This window comes from Ursus arctos, unplaced genomic scaffold (genome assembly GCF_023065955.2).
Source record: "Ursus arctos isolate Adak ecotype North America unplaced genomic scaffold, UrsArc2.0 scaffold_10, whole genome shotgun sequence".
NCBI classification, from domain to species: Eukaryota; Metazoa; Chordata; class Mammalia; order Carnivora; family Ursidae; genus Ursus; species Ursus arctos.
The window spans coordinates 59,330,746-59,350,415 of NW_026622764.1; the positions used below are offsets into that span (position 1 = coordinate 59,330,746).

The 19,670-nt window shown below is 38.5% G+C and overlaps 1 protein-coding gene across 1 annotated transcript in view; it reads left to right on the forward strand.

The window, feature by feature from the left end:
* VPS36 (vacuolar protein sorting 36 homolog) overlaps positions 1-19,670 on the forward strand; it is a 31,317-nt gene that overhangs the window by 7,292 nt on the left and 4,355 nt on the right. Inside the window, exons 2-12 of the mRNA XM_026493194.4 lie at positions 415-483; positions 2,239-2,309; positions 5,607-5,721; positions 6,775-6,864; positions 7,585-7,671; positions 14,034-14,066; positions 14,158-14,235; positions 14,861-14,995; positions 17,322-17,387; positions 18,846-18,910; positions 19,479-19,563. Of these exons, the coding sequence (XP_026348979.1) occupies positions 415-483; positions 2,239-2,309; positions 5,607-5,721; positions 6,775-6,864; positions 7,585-7,671; positions 14,034-14,066; positions 14,158-14,235; positions 14,861-14,995; positions 17,322-17,387; positions 18,846-18,910; positions 19,479-19,563 (894 nt within the window). The remainder of the gene's footprint in view (positions 1-414; positions 484-2,238; positions 2,310-5,606; positions 5,722-6,774; positions 6,865-7,584; positions 7,672-14,033; positions 14,067-14,157; positions 14,236-14,860; positions 14,996-17,321; positions 17,388-18,845; positions 18,911-19,478; positions 19,564-19,670) is intronic.

Here is a 19,670-nt window from a genome sequence, read left to right on the forward strand (position 1 = left end):
CTGATTACATTTTATGTGATATGATATAAATTGCTTTCTCTCCTCCCCACTAACTCTGTCATAGAATTCTGTGATAGTCCATGCAGCTTTGCCTCATTCTTTTTAACCTCTGCATGGATTCCACAGTATGAATGTATCATGCTTGATTTAACTACTGCCCTGTTGTTACACACCTAGGTTGTTGGCAATTTTTTCCTAATTTATTAAGGCTGTGTGTGGAGAGAGAGAGCGCGCGTGCGTGCAAGTGCAAGCTTATGAAATGTGCAGCATTGCTTTTCTTTAATTTGTGGTAAGCCTAATTCTCAAATGTTTATTTATATGATTAACTTACTATTGTATAATTCATAAGGAAGAAAATCTGGACCACATTAAGTGATACATCATTAATGTTTTGTGACAATCTTGTCTTTCTAGATAAAATTTGATGCTGGGACCCTCCTTCTTAGTACACACCGACTAATTTGGAGAGATCAGAAAAATCATGTAAGATAAAGGGTTTTTAAAAACCCTGTTCTAGGTTTTAAATCACTGAAGTCCTTTCATTCTTTCTTTCTTTTTTTTTTTTAAAGATTTTATTTATTTATTTGACAGAGAGACACAGCCAGCGAGAGAGGGAACACAAGCAGGGGGAGTGGGAGAGGAAGAAGCAGGCTCCCAGTGGAGCAGGGAGCCTGATGGGGGGCTCGATCCTAGGAGCCTGATGGGGGGCTCGATCCTAGGAGCCTGATGGGGGGCTCGATCCTAGGACCCTGGGATCACGCGCTGGGCCAAAGGCAGACGCTTAACGACTGAGCCACCCAGGCGCCCAGCTTTCTTTCTCTTTTTTTCTCTCTTTCTCTCTTTTTCTTTCTTTCTTTCTTTCTTTCTTTCTTTCTTTCTTTCTTTCTTTCTTTCTTTCTTTCTTCTTTCTTTTTTCTGTTAAAACTAAGAAATGGAATAAATTTCCATTTTCAGAATGTTAAAATAGTGTGTCTCATGTGATCTCTCTGAATGGAGTGCAGATAGAGGAGTTAGGGGTTGTCCCTCATTCAGCTCCAGAAAAGTCTATAGTTGCTGAATAGAGAGAGAGAATCATGGTCACTCCTGCTTTTAAACATCAATCAGAACCTGCCCCATACCTGAATGTTCTGTGTGTAATGGGAATATTTCTCCCAATCGTTGTCAGGGGTCCTCAGAACAACCTATTTCTGAGACTCTGGAAGGATAGGTCTGCTGGGAAGTACATGCTTTTACCTAGATATTGAGAGGACTGGCCTCTAAGTCGCTCCGCAAGAGGAGAAACCTCCCTGGTTTTTTTCGTTTCCAGGAAGAGAGAACAAGTTATATGTATAAAGCTATTTTAATTCCAAAGAGCTTTAACTTGAAACGTATATGTGTATAAATTTTGGTGTTGCCAGTAAAATAAGCAATCTATGTTATTTTCATAATTGCTGCCCCCTCCACCATGAAATTGTAATTTTATAGGCAAACTATATACTGTACTGAGGCTCTTTGAAAGGCCACTACCTATTGCAAAATCTGACTCTTTTTGGCCCCCAAGAATCAGTCTTTGCTCCGTTAGTGGTGCTATTGCCCCTGTTGGTAACACATACCTTACAACTGTTGATGGTGTCTAATTCTTTTAAAAGAAGTATATATTTAGGAAGAAGTCTTTTTTGGAAGGATAGGTGTCCTTAAAACATATGCATATAAATTAAATCTTAGTATCATTTTTTGATTATCATATAAAGAGGCTAATTTAGAAACCCTTAGAGCTAGTAAATGCCAGTCATTTACAATAGCTTAAAATTAAATATGCTAATAAAGGGAACTTATGTTAGTATTTTCTGTTAAAAATAGTGAGTGTAGAAAATTAAAAAGAAAAAAAAATCACCTGTATAGCACATTCCTTAAAGTTGTTTTGATTTACCTGTTCTGTTTTTTTTCCATATAAGGATATCTTACATATAAAAAGGTTTCGTATAAATACTACTTTAAAAAAGATGTATCTACTGTGAAAACAAAGGTAGTTACAGTGGCTTTTAAACCTCTTCTGTTCTTCCATGTGGCAAAATGCTACCACAGTACTATTTTCATTCCATTTTTCTTTCAGTTTATTTAAGGAATAAAATCATTTTACAGTTTTTTAAATTGTTTTTATTATTAAGTAAAGGTGCATGACATTGTATTAAATACTATAAAATAAGGATTTCTAACACGGAGTCTCATGAATCATGTTTTGTGTTGATTTCCTTCTAGGAGTGCTGCATGGCCATTCCTCTTTCCCAGATTGTGTTCATTGAGGAACAGGCAGCTGGAATTGGGAAAAGGTGAGGTGTCTCTAGTGTAGTTTTGTTTCACAAAAATGTTCCAGTCAAGCTGTTATTATCAACTTAGTAGATTTATTGTTGTGCCATGACTTCCTATGTGGGAAGGAATCTAATGATTGTGTTTTGGGGCTTTATAAAGAATAGTCGTTGGTCAGGAGCTCCCCTAGGATGTTTCCTACATTAAACTCATGGATAAATGGAAGTCATTCCTAAAGCACAAAGCAAGTACTAAGGTTTACTATAATATCCTTCAGTCAAAATAAATGTCGGCCAGCTGTCATTGCATGTGTTTCCATAAACATTCGCTTTGACATGTCTGTGTATCTCGTACTTAAAATCAGAAGTGACTCATCTGAGAAAAATGACTGATTTTACTCGTATGTCTAATTGATCATTAAGTTTCTCTACTTTGACTTTTTCATATATCAGTGTTAAATAGAGTTTCATAATATTTATTGTCCAAATTAGGACATTTATAAAAGTAATAGGGGGTGCTGTTTATTTTACTTCATTATTTTTTTTAAAGATTTATTTGTTTGAGAGAGAGACAGGGAGAGAGCATGAGTGAGCACGTTGGAGGGAGGGGCAGAGAGAGAGAATCTTTCAAGCAGTCTCCCCACTGAGCACGGAGCCCCACGAGGAGCTTGGATGTGGCGGTTGATCCCACGACCCATGAGATCATGACCTGAGCTGAAACCAAGAGTCCGATGCTTAACTGACTGAGCCACCCAGGCACCCTGGGGGTGCTGTTTATAATTGGACCAAGGAAGCGTAAAATGGGACGGTTTTAGGCAAACTAGGACATGTGATCACCCTGGTTTAAAGCCACACGTTAAAATGTTTCTTTTTAATCAAGTATAGAAAATCCTGGCTTTTACTTTTAAGTGCATGTAATTGAGGGCAACTTATGAACAAGTATTGCTGATGAGAATTTTTTTTTTCCTTATGGGCACATTGCGAGCTTTAGTACAGTTACTTCAGTAGAGGCGAGACATATTGAACTTCACTGGGAATGCAGTGCGTGCCTTCATGATAATGTTGTAGCTAGCAGGCAAGATTGTTTATTCGACATAAAAGAAACTGACGTTTTAAAAAGAGTAATAAAAGCGCAGACTTTAGAGTGGGCTATTTCTCTAATTTCTGTTTTTCCCCTTGTCCCTTTTTCCATGTTAACTAAGTTTTTCGTTTTTTGTTTTTTTAATGAAGGTACAATTACATATAACATTGTATGAGTTTCAGGTAACAACAAAATGATTCGATATTGGCGTATATTGCTTTTCTTAAGTTCTACAAAGTAAAACTTGAAGGTGTTCCAGATCATTTGAATTTTCCTCTGCTGTGTTCCTAGGAAATTTACACTGCGTAACAAAAATTGTTTAAAATATTTACCTTCCCATTAGTGTCTTATTTTTAAACCTCTCCAGTGAGGAAGAATTTAATAATACGTCAGGTTAACGTTTCTCAAATATTCTTTTTAGTTCTCAGCTCCCTCGCCCCAAGCAATTACCATATTTCATTGCTTCAAAATTGTACATATAGTTTCACATTTTAACATGTCTCATCCCAAGATGCTTCTTTGATTGGGTGGTTTTTATTTTTATTTTATTTTATTTATTTTTTTTTTAAAGATTTTATTTTATTTACTTATTTATTTGATAGAGACAGAGACAGCCAGCGAGAGAGGGAACACAAGCAGGGGGAGTGGGAGAGGAAGAAGCAGGCTCATAGAGGAAGAGCCTGATGTGGGGCTCGATCCTGTAACGCCGGGATCACGCCCTGAGCCGAAGGCAGACGCTTAACCGCTGTGCCACCCACGCGCCCCTGATTGGGTGGGTTTTTTTTTTTTTTTTTTAAAGATTTTTTATTTATTTATTTGACAGAGATAGAGACAGCCAGCGAGAGAGGGAACACAAGCAGGGGGAGTGGGAGAGGAAGAAGCAGGCTCATAGCGGAGGAGCCTGACGTAGGGCTTGATCCCATAACGCTGGGATCACGCCCTGAGCCGAAGGCAGATGCTTAACCGCTGTGCCACCCAGGTGCCCCTGATTGGGTGGTTTTTAAACTTGAAATATGGTAATTGAATGGCTTGTGAAATGAATATATTTAAAAATTGGCCTGGATCTTTTTTGCTTACTTTGAGATTTGTAAACTTCGTTTTGTCCTGCAATCTTTAGTTCTTCATTGAGTTTCGTTTGACAAAATCTGATAGTGAGGCTCAGGTTTTTCAGTTTTAAAGATTGTGTAATGCTTTGCTCAGTCACCTTAACCTAATTGTCCTATTCTGTTACTCTACCTGACAGTTCCCTTCCGACAGTCCTGTTACTGTGAGTGCATGGTTTATTTGCTCACCTCACTTAAAGAAGTTCACCACAAAGAAATAGGTGAAGGGTTCATACAAGTCTAGCCCCAGTTTACTAATTAAAGCATTTATGACACTGAGGAGGCCCCACACATGGTGTTTTAATTTAACAGTGATATTTAGGCAATCATATGGACCTAAACAAAGTAGGATAATAAATGGGCAAATCTATAATGTGGTCATGAAGAAAAAACTCTAAGCTGCATATCCAAAGTATTTTGACCGGGTTTTTTGGTTTTGCTAATTTATGGAAGGAGATTGTTTATTGAGCAGGTTGGGGGAAAAAGGCTTGTAAAACTGAACAAATATAATAGTATTTTTAATAGCACAGAAGATAATGGTAGTCATAAAGATTATGGTAGTTTGTGTTTCTAGCACAGCAGCATTTTGAGAATTGTTTTTGCTGTTGGATTATCTTCTAGATCATTCTGTTGATTGAGTGGCATTTTCCAAAAATGATACTGTAGAATGTTAGTTTTGGATGGAGTTTTAATAAAATGTCAGCCGGCCGGTTTTACACAGATAAGTTTTCACATTTTGTTTTCAAATGAGTAGGGTAGTATGCTTTGGCAGAAATTATAGGCCCCATGGTAACCTCTGGGGATAACTCTGTATGTGGAAAACCCTAATCATAAACCAAAATAATGAACTATCTCAAATTTTGCAAACTTATTTTGAACTTATTTTTTTGCAACCACATTTTTCATTGATCTATAGAGCTAGTAACTTGAACTTCTTGGTTCAGCGCTGATAAGCTGTCAGTAGAGGTATTTTTGAAAGGTTCATTAATACTCAATAACAGAGTTTAAAAGGATTCCTTTCAGGATGCCCTTTGTTTCTACATGAATTTTAAAAGTGAACTTAAATATATGAAAAATTATGAAAATAGAATTAGTGGTTCTTAAAAGGTAATTAAATTCATTACATTTATTCTTTAGTGCCAAAATAGTGGTTCATCTTCACCCAGCTCCAGCCAGCAAAGAGCCCGGCCCGTTCCAGAGCAGTAAGAACTCCTACATCAAGCTCTCGTTCAAAGAACACGGCCAGATTGAGGTGGGCTTTTCCGTGCCTAAAACCGGCCTAGAAAGGTGTGCTTGCGTGTGTTTGGTGGTGGTTTGTTAATATGATGTAAATTGATATTGTTCATCATACCAGGTTTCACCATATTTTCACAATAAAATTTTTCTATCTTAAGCCTTATCAGGAGAAGATATGAAGTTTAGGTTTTGGTGGGAACAGGAAGGCAGAGGGTGTGGTCCCAAGGCAAAAGCAGAAGCTGGAAATACGCTAAGTCATGCCATTAGGCTACTAGTAAAGTTGTCAGTGGTTTGGTGAAAGGCAGAGTGTACTGCAGTGACGTGTAAAAGCATCTCAGTATCTGAGAGCTCACTGGCCTGAAGTCAGGAAGTCTTTCTTCCTTGACTCCACACAAATCTAATCACGTAAGTACTCCATAGTACGATAGTTTACAGGTTCTGATTAGTAAGTCACTGCGTAAGTATTCTTCAGACAGTCACGAGTGTGTGTGGATCTCCACATTGATACCCTAAATTATTTATGTTTTCTCTGTGGCACGTCACCCAGCACTCCTCACACAGTAGGCACTAAGCAAATAGAAGCGACTAACTGAAGTCATTCTCACTGTAGTTAAACAATATAGTTGATTTTTTGTGACTGTAGGGATGTTTTGGCCCTCATTTCTGGCTTCCCATTTTAACTAGACAAATTATTCTCTGCTTCCTTCATGGATAATGGTTGTATATTTTTCTTGGCACTGTATCTGTTTCGCTATAGATTGAAAACAATCCACATATGCGGATTGTTTAAAGTAGGTCTATTTATTCATTGTCACTCATCTCTCTGTTGAGAATAGCTCACTTTATAGAGAAGGTCAGTTTCTTTCTTTTTTTTTTTTTTTCCCTTTGTGCTTTATGAAGCTGATCCAAGAAAAGAACTTCCTTTGGTTTCTTTTGATGTTTCTGAGAGTTCTCGGCTTGTTGCAAATGACTGAACAGACCTTTCAACTAAAGAAATGTTAAGTAATGATTCGTATGAGGATACTATAACCTGACTGACTCATTTAAAGTGTATATATGTGTACAACAGTTTTACAGGCGTTTATCCGAGGAAATGACACAGAGAAGATGGGAGAATATGCCAGTTTCTCAGTCATTACAAACAAATAGAGGACCCCAGGTATTGTCGAAACTGTTTCTTAATCCAATATTTTCGGTTCTGTACTTGCATCTTCATTTTAAGGGAAAAGATTTCTGTGATTATAGAACTTGCCAGAAACAAAATAAATGATATTCTGATTAAACATTTATTTTCACAGAACCTAATTTAGTGCTCTGCAGACAGTAGACACTTAGCAAAAATAAATGACTACTTACCAGAGTGATTGTCGGGGTGGTAGAAGTTTGGTTCCTTTCACTGTTCTTCATAATCAGTGTGGCATCTGAGAGAACAGACAATGCCTCTGGGTGATGCTTTTCAGGCCAGTCTAAATTAACCGCCAACCGTGCACAGACCCTCCAATGTGTGAAAGTAGTTTATATAATAACTGTCAAATACTAAAATTTTAACTATAATTTCTTGCATGTTTGAGACCCTATTAAATATCTGACACATATATAATAGCTTGCCAAAGAACAAACATGAATTTAATTTATATCTAAAATCCAGAGTAAAATATGCCACTTATTGTATGTTTAGTTTTTTAAATAATGATTTGAGGATCATTACGTATGACAAGAAACTGACAAATGTTTTGAAAGGAAACTAGATGTAATCGTATGCTGGTTTTCTTTGGTTCTTTGTGGGTCCCTTCCCGCCATTGAAAACACATTGTGGTGGGTTGCAAAAGAGTGTGTCCTTCCTATTTTGTATGTTTTATTTTCTACTTTTGTTTTTCAGCCAGGAAGAATAAGGGCTGTAGGAATTGTAGGCATTGAAAGGAAATTGGAAGAAAAAAGGAAAGAAACGGACAAAAACATTTCTGAGGTAACTCACACATAAGTTCCGGTCAGCTGTCTTTTTTGGCCATTTGTGTTTATTCTTTTGGATGTGGCTGTACTAATTCCATTCTGTGTATTGGAATATATTTAGTTTGCCTGAAGGCGCAGTCTCTTATTCCAGGTCTTCTTCAGGTTGGCATAATTTAGCCAAACCATGTTTTAAAAACCTTTTCCAACAAGAAATGAAAACAAAACTCAAATTTGTTTTTTGTGATGTTAGAAAACATTGTGGATTGCTGTGTGTAAATTTTAAAGCCTAGATGGAATTGATTGGAGAATACTCCTAATGAATTCCCGGTCCTCTGTATAATTATTTGGACGTTTGGTTAACTTAGTTGAGGGAAAAATGCTGTTCTGTGGCTGTTAACCTGGCCAGACCCCACACAGTTTTATGCCGCTGATGCTCAGGGACCAGACACAGACACAGTAAGAAAGGTGCAGCCTGGGGGCGCCTGGGTGGCTCAGTTGGTTAAGCAACTGCCTTTGGCTCAGGTCATGACCCTGGAGTGCCAGGATCGAGTCCCGCATCAGGCTTCCTGCTCGGCGGAGAGTCTGCTTCTCCCTCTGACCCTCCCCACTCTCATGTTCTCTATCTCTCATTCTCTCCCTCTCAAATAAATAAATAAAATCTTTAAAAAAAAAAAAAAAGAAAGAAGGGCTCAGACCAGCCTATCCCTTCCACCAGGAAAACAACCCCGACCATGTGCTTTGCAGGGTGTCTGCCACTTCATCGTATCTGAGGAAGTGCAAGTGAAAGGGAGAGAAGTCTAGGTAAGAAAAGCAGTTATGCGTGTTAGATTCGGCCGGCAGCTACTACATCGGAACGTGTCATTGGTCTTCCTGTGTTTATATAAAAATGGTCTTGGATTTTTTATGAAATGACTGTATGAAGTAATTCTTTAGTTTTTAATATTAGTTTATAAGTAAAATTCCATGGACGAGAGCCGTTCATAGAATTTCAAAGACGTATATCAATCAAATAAAGTCTAAGCTGCAAATAGTTATGGGATACCTGTATTAATCAAGATTCTCCAGAGAAACAATCAATAGGAGATAAATAAGTATCGATATACAGATGTAGATATCACCATATCCCTCTCTCTCTCTCTCTCTCTATATATATATACAATGCCATTTAATATGAGGAATTGACTCATGTGATTGTGGGGACCAAAAAGTCCCACAGTCTGCCACCTGCAAGCTGGGGACCCAGTAAAGCTGGTGATAGAAATTCTAATCCGAGTCCGAAGGCCTGAGAACCGGGAGCACTGATAGTTTAGGTGCAGTTCAAGGGGAGGGTAAGACTGCTGTGTTAGGTTAGCCAGTCAGGCAGGGAAAGCGTGAGTTCTCCCTTCCTCCAGCCTTTTGTTCCGGCCCTCCCCAGATTGGATGATGCCCACCGCCGTGAGGAGGGCAGTTCTGCTTTTGTCTACCAATTCAACGGCTAACCTCACCTGGAAATACCCTCACAGACCCATCAATCATGTTTGATCGAGAACCTGGGCATCTCATGATCTAGTCAAGTCGACATATAAAATTAATCCCCATGTTACCAATTCTGGACCCACAAGATTGAGAATATAGATCGTTGAGAAACCAAGGTCATTTGATCTATTAAATGCCCATGGTCTAGGTTTTGCTCATCTCGTATTTATGGTAAAGTTATGTATGTTCCTCAGCTCTAAGTATTTCCTGCAAATTGGCAGCTGGGTCTAGAGGCCTGATCAGACTCGTGTTTGATCCCTTTGCGGAGACTAGCCGTGATACTGTGTTCTTTGCTAAGAAGGCACGTCATGTCTTTGTTAATGGTGGCACCGGCCGTTCGTGTTCGTGGCATAGCTCTGCTGGTTCACTGGTGGTTACAATTGGTGATGTTCTAGGATTTATGTTTTATTAGTTGGAATACCTTTTGAAGACATGCTTCCCTTCATCTATTCTCTGACTACTCAGTGATATAGTTCATACAGGGAAGGCAGAATAAGTGCCTTTTTCTTTATCATGAGGATAATAAATTGGTTCCTTATCATCCTCCAATGGCAATGCATTAGAGTTTTTTTTACATATTATTATGAATTCACAAATCTTAACATATTTGATGGGTTTTGATCAATCAATTAGAATTATTATCCTGTTTAAAGCTCACATTGTCCCATCTTTGGCCAGTGGGAGCCTCTTCAGGTTGGCTCCTGAGTGCTTTTGATGTGACCCGGTAGACTTTGATAGCTTCCTTACTATTTGGTGTGACTAAAGTTCCAGGACCAGCTTGTACATTTCCTGCCCCAGATCTGGAATCAGCCATTACCTGAGAAGTCGCTGTTTTTCCAAGATGCCCAAAGGCTTTTTTTCTCCAAAAATATACGTCTTTTTTATAAAGCCCAGTAATTTTACTAGAATGTGTTGTGTTAGTCATTCTGGGTTGTTATTTTCAGATACACAATATATTCTTAATATTTGGTTCTAGAAATTGTTTCTTTTAATTTCAGGGATTTTTTTCTATTTTATAAGTTTTAATAATTGCTTTGATTTTTTTTTCTTCTGAGACTGTCAGCTGTACGTTACAGCTCTACTGCCTTGCTTTACCCTTTGCGACTTTCTTTTTTATTTTATTTTATTTTATTTTATTTTATTTTATTTTATTTATTTATTTGTTAGAGAGAGAGAGCACAAGAGGGGGAGCAGCAGGCAGAGGGAGAAGCAGGATCCCTGCTGAGCAAGGAGCCTGACACAGGACTCGATCCCAGAACCCTGGGATCATGACCTGAGCGGAAGGCAGACACTTAACCAATTGAGCCACCCAGGTACCCCCGCTTTGCGACTTTCAAACCTTTTTTATCTCTTTCATTTCTTTTTTATGAAGAAATTTTCCTCTTTCTAACCTGTTGTTTTTCTTAAGGTACTGTTGTGTTTATTCATTCTTGTGTTCTAATATAGTCTTTATTTCTGAAATGATTTTTTCAAAAATTCTTTCCTGAATCATGTCACTTCATTTCTGATTTATTTTGTCCATTCGTGGCTTGTGCCATTTTATTAACATCTTTTAGCTCATGTTGAAATAAAAGGTTAAATTTTGATCTGATCTGTGAGCATGTCTTTCCGGCTTGCTTTTACTGTCTGTAATGTTACTCTACTCCTTATTTTCTTTTTTTCTCATAATAACTTTGTGTGACATTTGACCTTGATACTTTGCTATTGCTATTTTTCATGTGAAATCGGTTTTCCTGAACTTTGAGAGGAAGGCCTAGTGTAGGGTAGCTTGTCTTACTCCACAGAGCTCACTCTCCAGCTGTGTTCCTGCAGCGTTAAAAAGGTGGTGGCTTGCTTTCTGATTTCCTGGCCCTATTCCCTTGCCCTGTTTTTATCTCAACCTTTTTTTCCCCTTCCTCTCTTCTTCTTATCTTGCTCAGTTTTTGAGTCCTCTTAGCGGTTTCTCCCTGGTGTGGAATCCCCTTCTGGAAGGGAAGTCTGGAGGGCCAGCCCTTCCTGAGGACCCCTCATACCCACCCACTATTGACATAGGCAAAACCCTCCCAGTTTTAGTTACTGTCCTCACATTGGCTAGACTCTCTTTCCAGCGACTACCTGTGGGCTCCTTTGGGGTTCTGTTGTTGTCGAATCCATCACTTGCCCTGTTGCTTCCCACTTCTTTCTCCTGCCTAGATGCTGATAGCATGTAGATATTGTGACTCTTGGTGGTTCGTCCCTACCTGCTTGTATCTTGAGGTTTTTTACGGCTCTCTTGTCATTTAGTTTTATAGTAGCTGCCGCCTATGGATTTTTGGTTTTGAGATCTAGTTGCCCTGTTTTTATATTGGGATTTGGAGAGATTCGAAAACTTTGCCGCCATAGCCACCGTCTTCCCAGAATCTTTAAATTCGTAAAGTTCGGGCATTTTGGCATTACAGGGGTTCTTACCATCCAGAGAAGTAATCCTCTCAGAGCTAGTGACTGGATTCGGAAGCAGGGTCCTGAGAACTCAGGTCTCCTGATTTGCAGACAAGTGTGGTCCTCCTGCATCATGGCCACTGTCTTTGCCATGTAATGGCAGTCATGGCCTGAAAGTTTAGCAGGCACTGGCAGATGACTAGTAGGGATAAGAGGATCCAGGTAGAGGGAACAGAATATATAAAGGTAGAGAATCAAGAAAACTGAAACGGGATGCCTGGGTGGCCCAGTCAGTTAAGCGTCCAATTCTTGATTTCTGTTCATGTCATGATCTCAGGGTTGTGGGATTGAGCCCTGCATCAGGCTCTGGGCTGAGTGTGGAGTCCGCTTAGGATTCTTTTTCTCCCTCCCCCTATGCCCCTCCCCTGTGCGTACACACACACACACACACACACACTCTCTCTCTCTCTCTCTCTCTGTTAAAAAAAAAAAAACTGAAACAAAATTCAAGAATGTATTAATTACTGAAGCTAATAACCAAAATATTGACTGAAAGCAAGAAATAATGCTATAAATCAACTTACAAGGATATTTTTAGAGCAGATGCCATTTTTTTGAGTGAAAATTTGTAGATATGGTAGAGGGATAGATGGTTCTATAAAGTGGCAGATAAAATAATAGAACGGGCAAATGCATCTATTTTGCATTTGTACATATGTTGCTTTAGTTTTATTAGAGGTAGTTTATCTAATTTTTAGATAATTGGCTAATTCTAAATTTTAGAATAATAATAGAGAGAGAAGTGAGGAAGCTTTCGTGTTTTATTATTACTTAAAATATAGGTAATTCTTTTAAGACACAAATATTTGTATTTATTTTTTACAGATTGTAAGCAATACGGCTAATTTCTGTATTCTGTATTCTGTGTGGACCCACTTTTACTTTTAAGCATATTTTTTATATAAAGTGATTTACCATAAAATTTTAAAAAGTGCTGTCTTGCTAGTTTTCTTTACACAGCTAAGAGAAATCTATTAATATTTTGTATACTCAAAGTAAGAATCTAAGTGTGTAAAGTGTTTGTGTGTTTTATTTTTGCAAACCAGGTTGGTGTGTGATTTGCCTTCCATTTAAATGTTAGAATTGACTTAGTCTCAGAGCTGGTGCCCAGAGTTTCCCACAAAAGGTTTCCTGCATCTGCTGGCTGTTGCTGATAAGAATCCAGTGTTTCAGCCTTTTGTTTATCTGAGGAAATTCCTGTTAGGTGTGTGCACATTCCCCTTTGTTTTCAGCATTAGCCTTAGTAAGTCTGGCCATAAGAATCTTACACAACACTCTATTCTTTTAGCAAAATCCTTTTGCAGATGGGGGATACTTTTCTGCATGTAATTAAGATGGGCACGAACTAATCAGAATCTGTTGACCACTATTCTATATGGACCAAAAGATTTTTCACTTAATGATAAGTTGCCTAATAGGTTTAAAAAATAACATCCATGCACATCATTTGGAAGCCGTTCTTCACTGGAAGTATAGTGTTGGCAATATGAAATAAATTTGTTATAAATATGTCTGGTTAAGTTTGACGACCACTTTGAAGTGGATATTCGTTGTAGTAAATCAAACTATTGATGAGTTTTATTTAAGTATTTTCGGTGGTATTTGAATGGTTTTCTTTTGTGATATCTGCTATATCCAAAGCTACAAGTATAATCTTTTTTTTTTTTAAGATTTTATTTATTTATTAGACAGAGATAGAGACGGTCAGCGAGAGAGGGAACACAAGCAGGGGGAGTGGGAGAGGAAGAAGCAGGCTCCTAGCGGAGGAGCCTGATATGGGGCTCGATCTCAGAACGCCGGGATCACGCCCTGAGCCAAAGGCAGACGCTTAACCGCTGTGCCACCCAGGCGCCCCTACAAGTATAATCTGTTCAATATTTAAAGGCTGAGGTTTTCAGTTTCAGTTAAATCACACCTGCTACTGAAAGCCAAAATTATTGTGCCCAAGGAAGTACTCCGGCAGCTGCACAGTGCCATTTCAACCAGGAGAGCTTTACAAAAGCCTTTGATTCTTGACCTCCTGTCAGGAAATGGTTTTGGGAAAAGCCAGTGACAAATTTTCTTACTCGTTTGAAAGAACAGTAAAAAATATTTTCTGAACAATTTATTACTTATGTCACCTTTTGTTTGTTTAATCACTAATAACTGTTTTCTCTTTGAAAATGTGAAAAGTTGTTTTTGCAGTTTGTTTTGGAAAATGTATGGTTTCTTAGCTAAACCAAATTCATAGAAGAAGATAGGTTTATTACGTAAATATTTATATAATATATATATATTATATAAATATTTATATAAATTGATAAATTGTAAGGAATTTTCAAAAAGGAGGAAAGTAGAGTGCTTCACTGCTGTAAAACATTTTAATGCTTTAGATAGATTCCAACAAAAACTCATTTCTCATTTCAGGCCTTTGAAGACCTCAGCAAGCTAATGGTCAAGGTATGTGTAATTTACACCTATTGAATTCTTACCAGTTAGCAGACACTTTGGGGACATGATTTTTTTCAGTCTTTTGCTGTTCTCTTGACAGGCTAAGGAAATGGTGGAGTTATCAAAATCAATTGCTAATAAGATTAAAGAGAAGCAAGGTGACATCACAGAAGATGAGGTAAATAGGTTCCCTTTTTAAGGCATTAGAAACCGGAGTAGACAAATAATGCAGTGATGTTTGGTGGGTTAGCAGTTTCTTTCTTAATGTAGTGATTTCTCTTATGGCTTGTGGATATATGAAAGTATTAAAAAAAAAAGTCATCCAATAGGATTAAAAGATACTTTAATACCTTCTCTTGGAGTGCGGAAAAGAGAGAGATTGAAATGTGTAAGGAGTGGTGGTTTTATACGTATCCATACGTTTGATATTTGTTTCATTAAATTTGTCTACAAATTGATCACAGCCATTTTCCTTTCTAAGGTTTTGGCTCCGTCATTTGGTTGTGGCATTAAGTACAGCACAGTTGTTACCTAAACCTCTTCTCACACCAAACGTGTGAGGTCAGTGGAGTAGGAAATATCGAGACAGGAGAGGGAAGAAGAAGAATTAATTAGCTTTATGCAGGGAACTACTAGAAATCCACTTTCTTAGAGTTTATGCTACAGAAACAAGGTAGAAGAAATGGGTGGATATAGAAATAATTGAGTGGAAGTGAACTTATGATAGAAAGATTTCAGATGTCAGGGTGGAGAGACTAATGCTGCTTATTTGTTTTTTTGTGCATTTTCTTCTGTGATTATAGACCATCAGGTTTAAATCCTATTTGCTGAGCATGGGAATAGCTAACCCGGTTACCAGGGAGACCTATGGTTCTGGCACCCAGTACCATATGCAGCTGGCCAAACAGCTGGTTGGGATACTGCAGGCGCCGCTCGAGGTAAAAACAAAACCGAAGTGGTCTCTTTCCATTGTGTTAAAGAATTGCCACGTCATCAGAAATCTTTTTTTTTTCTTTTAATAATAATTTTTTATTATGTTATGTTAGTCATCATACAATACATCCCTAGTTTTTGATGTGGTGTTCCATGATTCATTACTTGCGTATAACACCCAGTGCCCCATGCAATACGTGCCCTCCTTACTACCCATCACCAGCCTATCCCGATCCCCCATCCCCCTCCCCTCTGAAGCCCTCAGTTTGTTTCCCAGAGTCCATAGTCTCTCGCGGTTCATTTCCCCTTATGTTTACCCCCCCTTCATTCTTCCCTTCCTTCTCCTACCCATCTTCCTTCTTCTTATGTTCCGTAAATGAGTGAAACCATATGATAATTGTCTTTCTCTGCTTGACTTATTTCACTTAGCATTATCTCCTCCAATCCCGTCCATGTTGCTGCAAATGTTGGGTAATCGTTCTTTCTGATGGTTGAGTAATATTCCACTGTATATATGGACCACATCTTCTTAATCCATTCATCTGTTGAAGGGCATCTCAGCTCCTTCCACGATTTAGCTATTGTGGATAATGCTGCTATGAACATTGGGGTGCATATGGCCCTTCTCTTCACTACGTCTGTATCTTTGGGGTAAACACCCAGTAGTGCAATTGCTGGATCATAGGGTAGCTCAATTTTTAACTTTTTAAGGGACTTCCACACTGTTTTCCAAAGTGGCTGTACCAACTTGCATTCCCACCAACAGTGTAAGAGGGATCCCCTTTCTCCACATCCTCTCCAGCATTTGTTTCTTGTCTTGTCCATTTTTGCCATTCTAACTGGCGTTAGATGGTATATCAGTGTAGTTTTGATTTGAATTTCCCTGATGGCTAATGATTTTGAACATTTTTTCGTGTGTCTGTTAGCCATTTGTGTGTCTTCATTGGAAAAGTGTTCATATATTCTGCCCGTCATCAGAAATCTTAACTCGAGTTGAACTCCTTTCAAGTGTGGCTACTATTCAACCAACATGTTATTTTTTTCTTTCAGGAATATTAAATTAGTTTGGTGTACTTATTAGTAGATTTGTTGTCAAAATCTAGATTGTTTTCAATTTCCATTTCAGATATCTGTAACTTCTTAAATCTATTTGACAGGAAGTTTTTCTTATCTCTTGTTTTCAAAAGGAAATATATGATCTCTAGGGGTGTGTGTGTGTGTGTGTGTGTGTGTGTGTGTATTCCTATATATCGAATCTTAATGTAAGTATACTGTTAATTATTTCATAATACAGATTTATCTTCTGACATTACCCAGGCAATCAAAACTTCATTTATTAAAACACTTATATTAAGACGTATTTGCGTCATGACAAAATAGAATAGTATAACGAATCCCTGCGTGCCTGTCATCCAGGTTTGTGTGTAAGCAGCCTTCACTCAGAATTACTTTAAGGCAATCCCAGACATCACATCACTTTGTAAATTTTTCAGTATGTAATTACAATGATAAAGATACTTTAGATGTAATTATAATCCCATTTCACACAGGAAAAATTAAAAATAATTTTTTAATATTGTCAAATATCTAGTTAGTATTCACATTTTCTCTCACATTTAGTTTGTTCAAATCAGGATACATTGCAATTGGTTGATTTGTCTCTCAAGGTTTTTTTTAAGTTCCATGGGTTTCCCCTTCTCCCATCTCTATTTTCAATTCAAAAACAATTTATTTATTGAAGAAACTAGTGGTTTATTTTAGAGAGTGTCTCAGAGCCTGGATTTTATTGGTTTGTATGTTAACATACTTCCCTGTCCCGTGTACTCCCTGTAGACTGGTAGTTATACCAAGAAGTTCTTTTTTCTTTTTTCTGACGAATATTTCCTAGAGTGTGCTGTGCATTTCTACTGGGAGGTACATAATGTCTGTCCGTTTTTTCGTGTGTGAGGCAGCAGCAGCCACTAGCAGTCAGGATCTAGATCTGCTCCTTCGTTTGGGGTTGCAATGGTGATATTCCTATTTAATTCCATAATTTCTTCATTTATTAGTTGTGATAACATAAAACATTTAATTACACTTTTTGAAACATGGTATAGAGGTCCTCTTCTCATTTAAGTAAACGCTAAAACAGTAATAATGATGTGAAAGTCCAAATATTGAATTTGAAGTGCTTCATGTATCTGACTAGGTTTTCCTGTGTATAAATTTAGTTGTTAAAGACTTCTTAGGAAGTTTTATGATTCCGCTTTCACTCTGACTATGATTTCTGTTAAGAAATGCCAACTGGTGCTAATGATAACATAATACTTTTGAATTTCCATATTTTAACAGGAACGAGGGGGAATAATGTCACTCACGGAGGTGTACTGTTTGGTAAACCGAGCTCGAGGAATGGAAGTAAGAACAGAACACTTAGATATTCTTTTAACTAAATAGACTTTCTTAATATAACACAAATTCCCCAAAGTGAATACAATTTGAGGAAGGGGTGAGAATATCAAAACTATCTGAGAAGCAGTGTGGTGCAGTGAAAAGAACTCTCTACTGCCTTGGGACCTAGGAGGTCGACTCTCCCTTGTTTGGCCAGTGATGTGCTGAGTGACCTGGCATAGCTTGCTTAAGCTCACGGAGCCTCGGTTTTCCTACCTATAAAACAAGGATTTGGACTGACTAATACCTTCTGGCTTTAATATTCTGTGTCTGTACTGTGATCGATAAGCTTGCGTATGATGCCTTTTCTCTGTGATTGTCAACTGTTTCAGATTAACTGGGCTGGATACAGACTGCCTGTAGAGAAACGGGGGGAAAGCCGCCCTCCTCCTCTGGCTCTCAAGCAGCAGTGGCTGTTCTTCGACCCTCATTGTCCCTTCACACCCACATGTCTTCAGCCCCCAAGTTCTGTCCGTGCACTCTTCGTGCCCTTTAGTCAAGCACACTTTTGTGTCAGTAGTCACCTCTGTGCGAATATTTCCTATATATGTCTTCCCAGCGCTCGCTCAGTGCGTACTTACTGTCTACCAGGCCCGCTGCACACACGACCGCATTTATCCCTGCGGTACCTCAGTGAGGTAGCTGCTTTCCCCCTCCCCATCTGGGGCACGATGAGAGGATGAGGAAGTTGAGGCTCATGAAGATTACATTATGTGACCAAGGCTGTGCCTGGAAACAATGGTTTGACAGGCGTGTGGACCCAGGCTGGGCCTGCTCTGGAGCCATTCTGTGTGACTCAAAGCTGTACTTGTCAACCACCACACTGGGCTGACTCTTCAAGGTTGCTTGGTCTGTAAGGGTGGCCACTGGCTAGCTACATGTGACAACTGTGACCTTGCAATACAGTTAATCCAAACTGAGGTGTGCTCTAAGTGTAAATTACACACCAGATTTAGAAGACTTTGTACAGAATAAGAGATTAAATGTCTCATTAATAATTTTGATATTGATTATATGTTGATGTTTTAGATGTATTGGGTTAAATAAAATACACGTATTAAAATTAATTTCACCTGTTCCTGTTTATTTTATTAATATGACTACTGGAAAATTTAAAATTACATATATGGCTTGCCTTGTTTTCTGTTGGGTAGCACTGCTTTGCTTCTTTGCTAATCCTTTTTGCCTTATAGTAGTGATTACGCCACCTAAAATCCTTGATAAATGATCATTTTTATATTTTTATTTAAAAAAATTTTTTTTAAACAGACTCCATGCCCAACATGGAGCTTGAACTCATGACCCTGAGATCAAGTCACAAATAAATGATAATTGTTAAATTTCCTCTTCTGTTTTAGTGATCATTATAATTATACAGCATCACTCCATTAATTTGCAATGTAAACTGGATTTTTTTCCTCTTAGTTGCTCTCACCAGAAGATTTGGTGAATGCATGCAAGATGCTGGAAGCGCTAAAATTACCTCTCAGGTAAAAGAACCTCTGCGGGAAGCTTGCCAACTAGAGCCACTCTTCCGTACAGAGTAGACAGGAAAGTCCTGCGGGGCCTGCCATCCGCGTGGCGAGCCAGCATATTGCCCTTCTTGAAATTAAACGAACAGAATTCACTTGTTATCCTGGCTTCCCTTCTTATTGGGGCTGGTAGTCCAAGTCTTGTTGATTTGGGGGCAGTGACAGAAGAATGTGGGCTCTTCCTAGGAGGTCAGAGTAACCAGCCCCCGTGCTTGACACTTTTTGTGTTCGCTTCTGGAGATTTCAAAGTACAGACGTTCAGCTGTGAATTATATTTTCCTCTCCTCAGGTTAAAAACAAAAGTGCCAGACATATTTTTCTTTAGCATGTGGGATTATAGTTCATACTTTTATTAAATGTTTATTCATGAGCCTTTTAGTTATGCTGTGCTTGCTTGTGGTTGTTACATTTTAAATGTTAGCCCTCATTCCCGGGCACAAAAGAGAGCACGGGATATTTGCACCTCCTTAGTGGTGGAAGATCCGGGATACTCACAGCTCTGTTCTCCCATCTGTGGTTTTTTTAGGCTCCGAGTTTTTGACAGTGGCGTCATGGTCATTGAGCTTCAGAGCCACAAGGAAGAGGAAATGGTGGCCTCAGCCTTGGAGACAGTATGTGAACCCCGTTTCCTCCTCATCAGTCTGCCCACCGAGACTTGAATGCTTAGGAACTTGAGCAACAGGATTTCCTTTTGAATTTAACTTTACTAAAAAGTAAT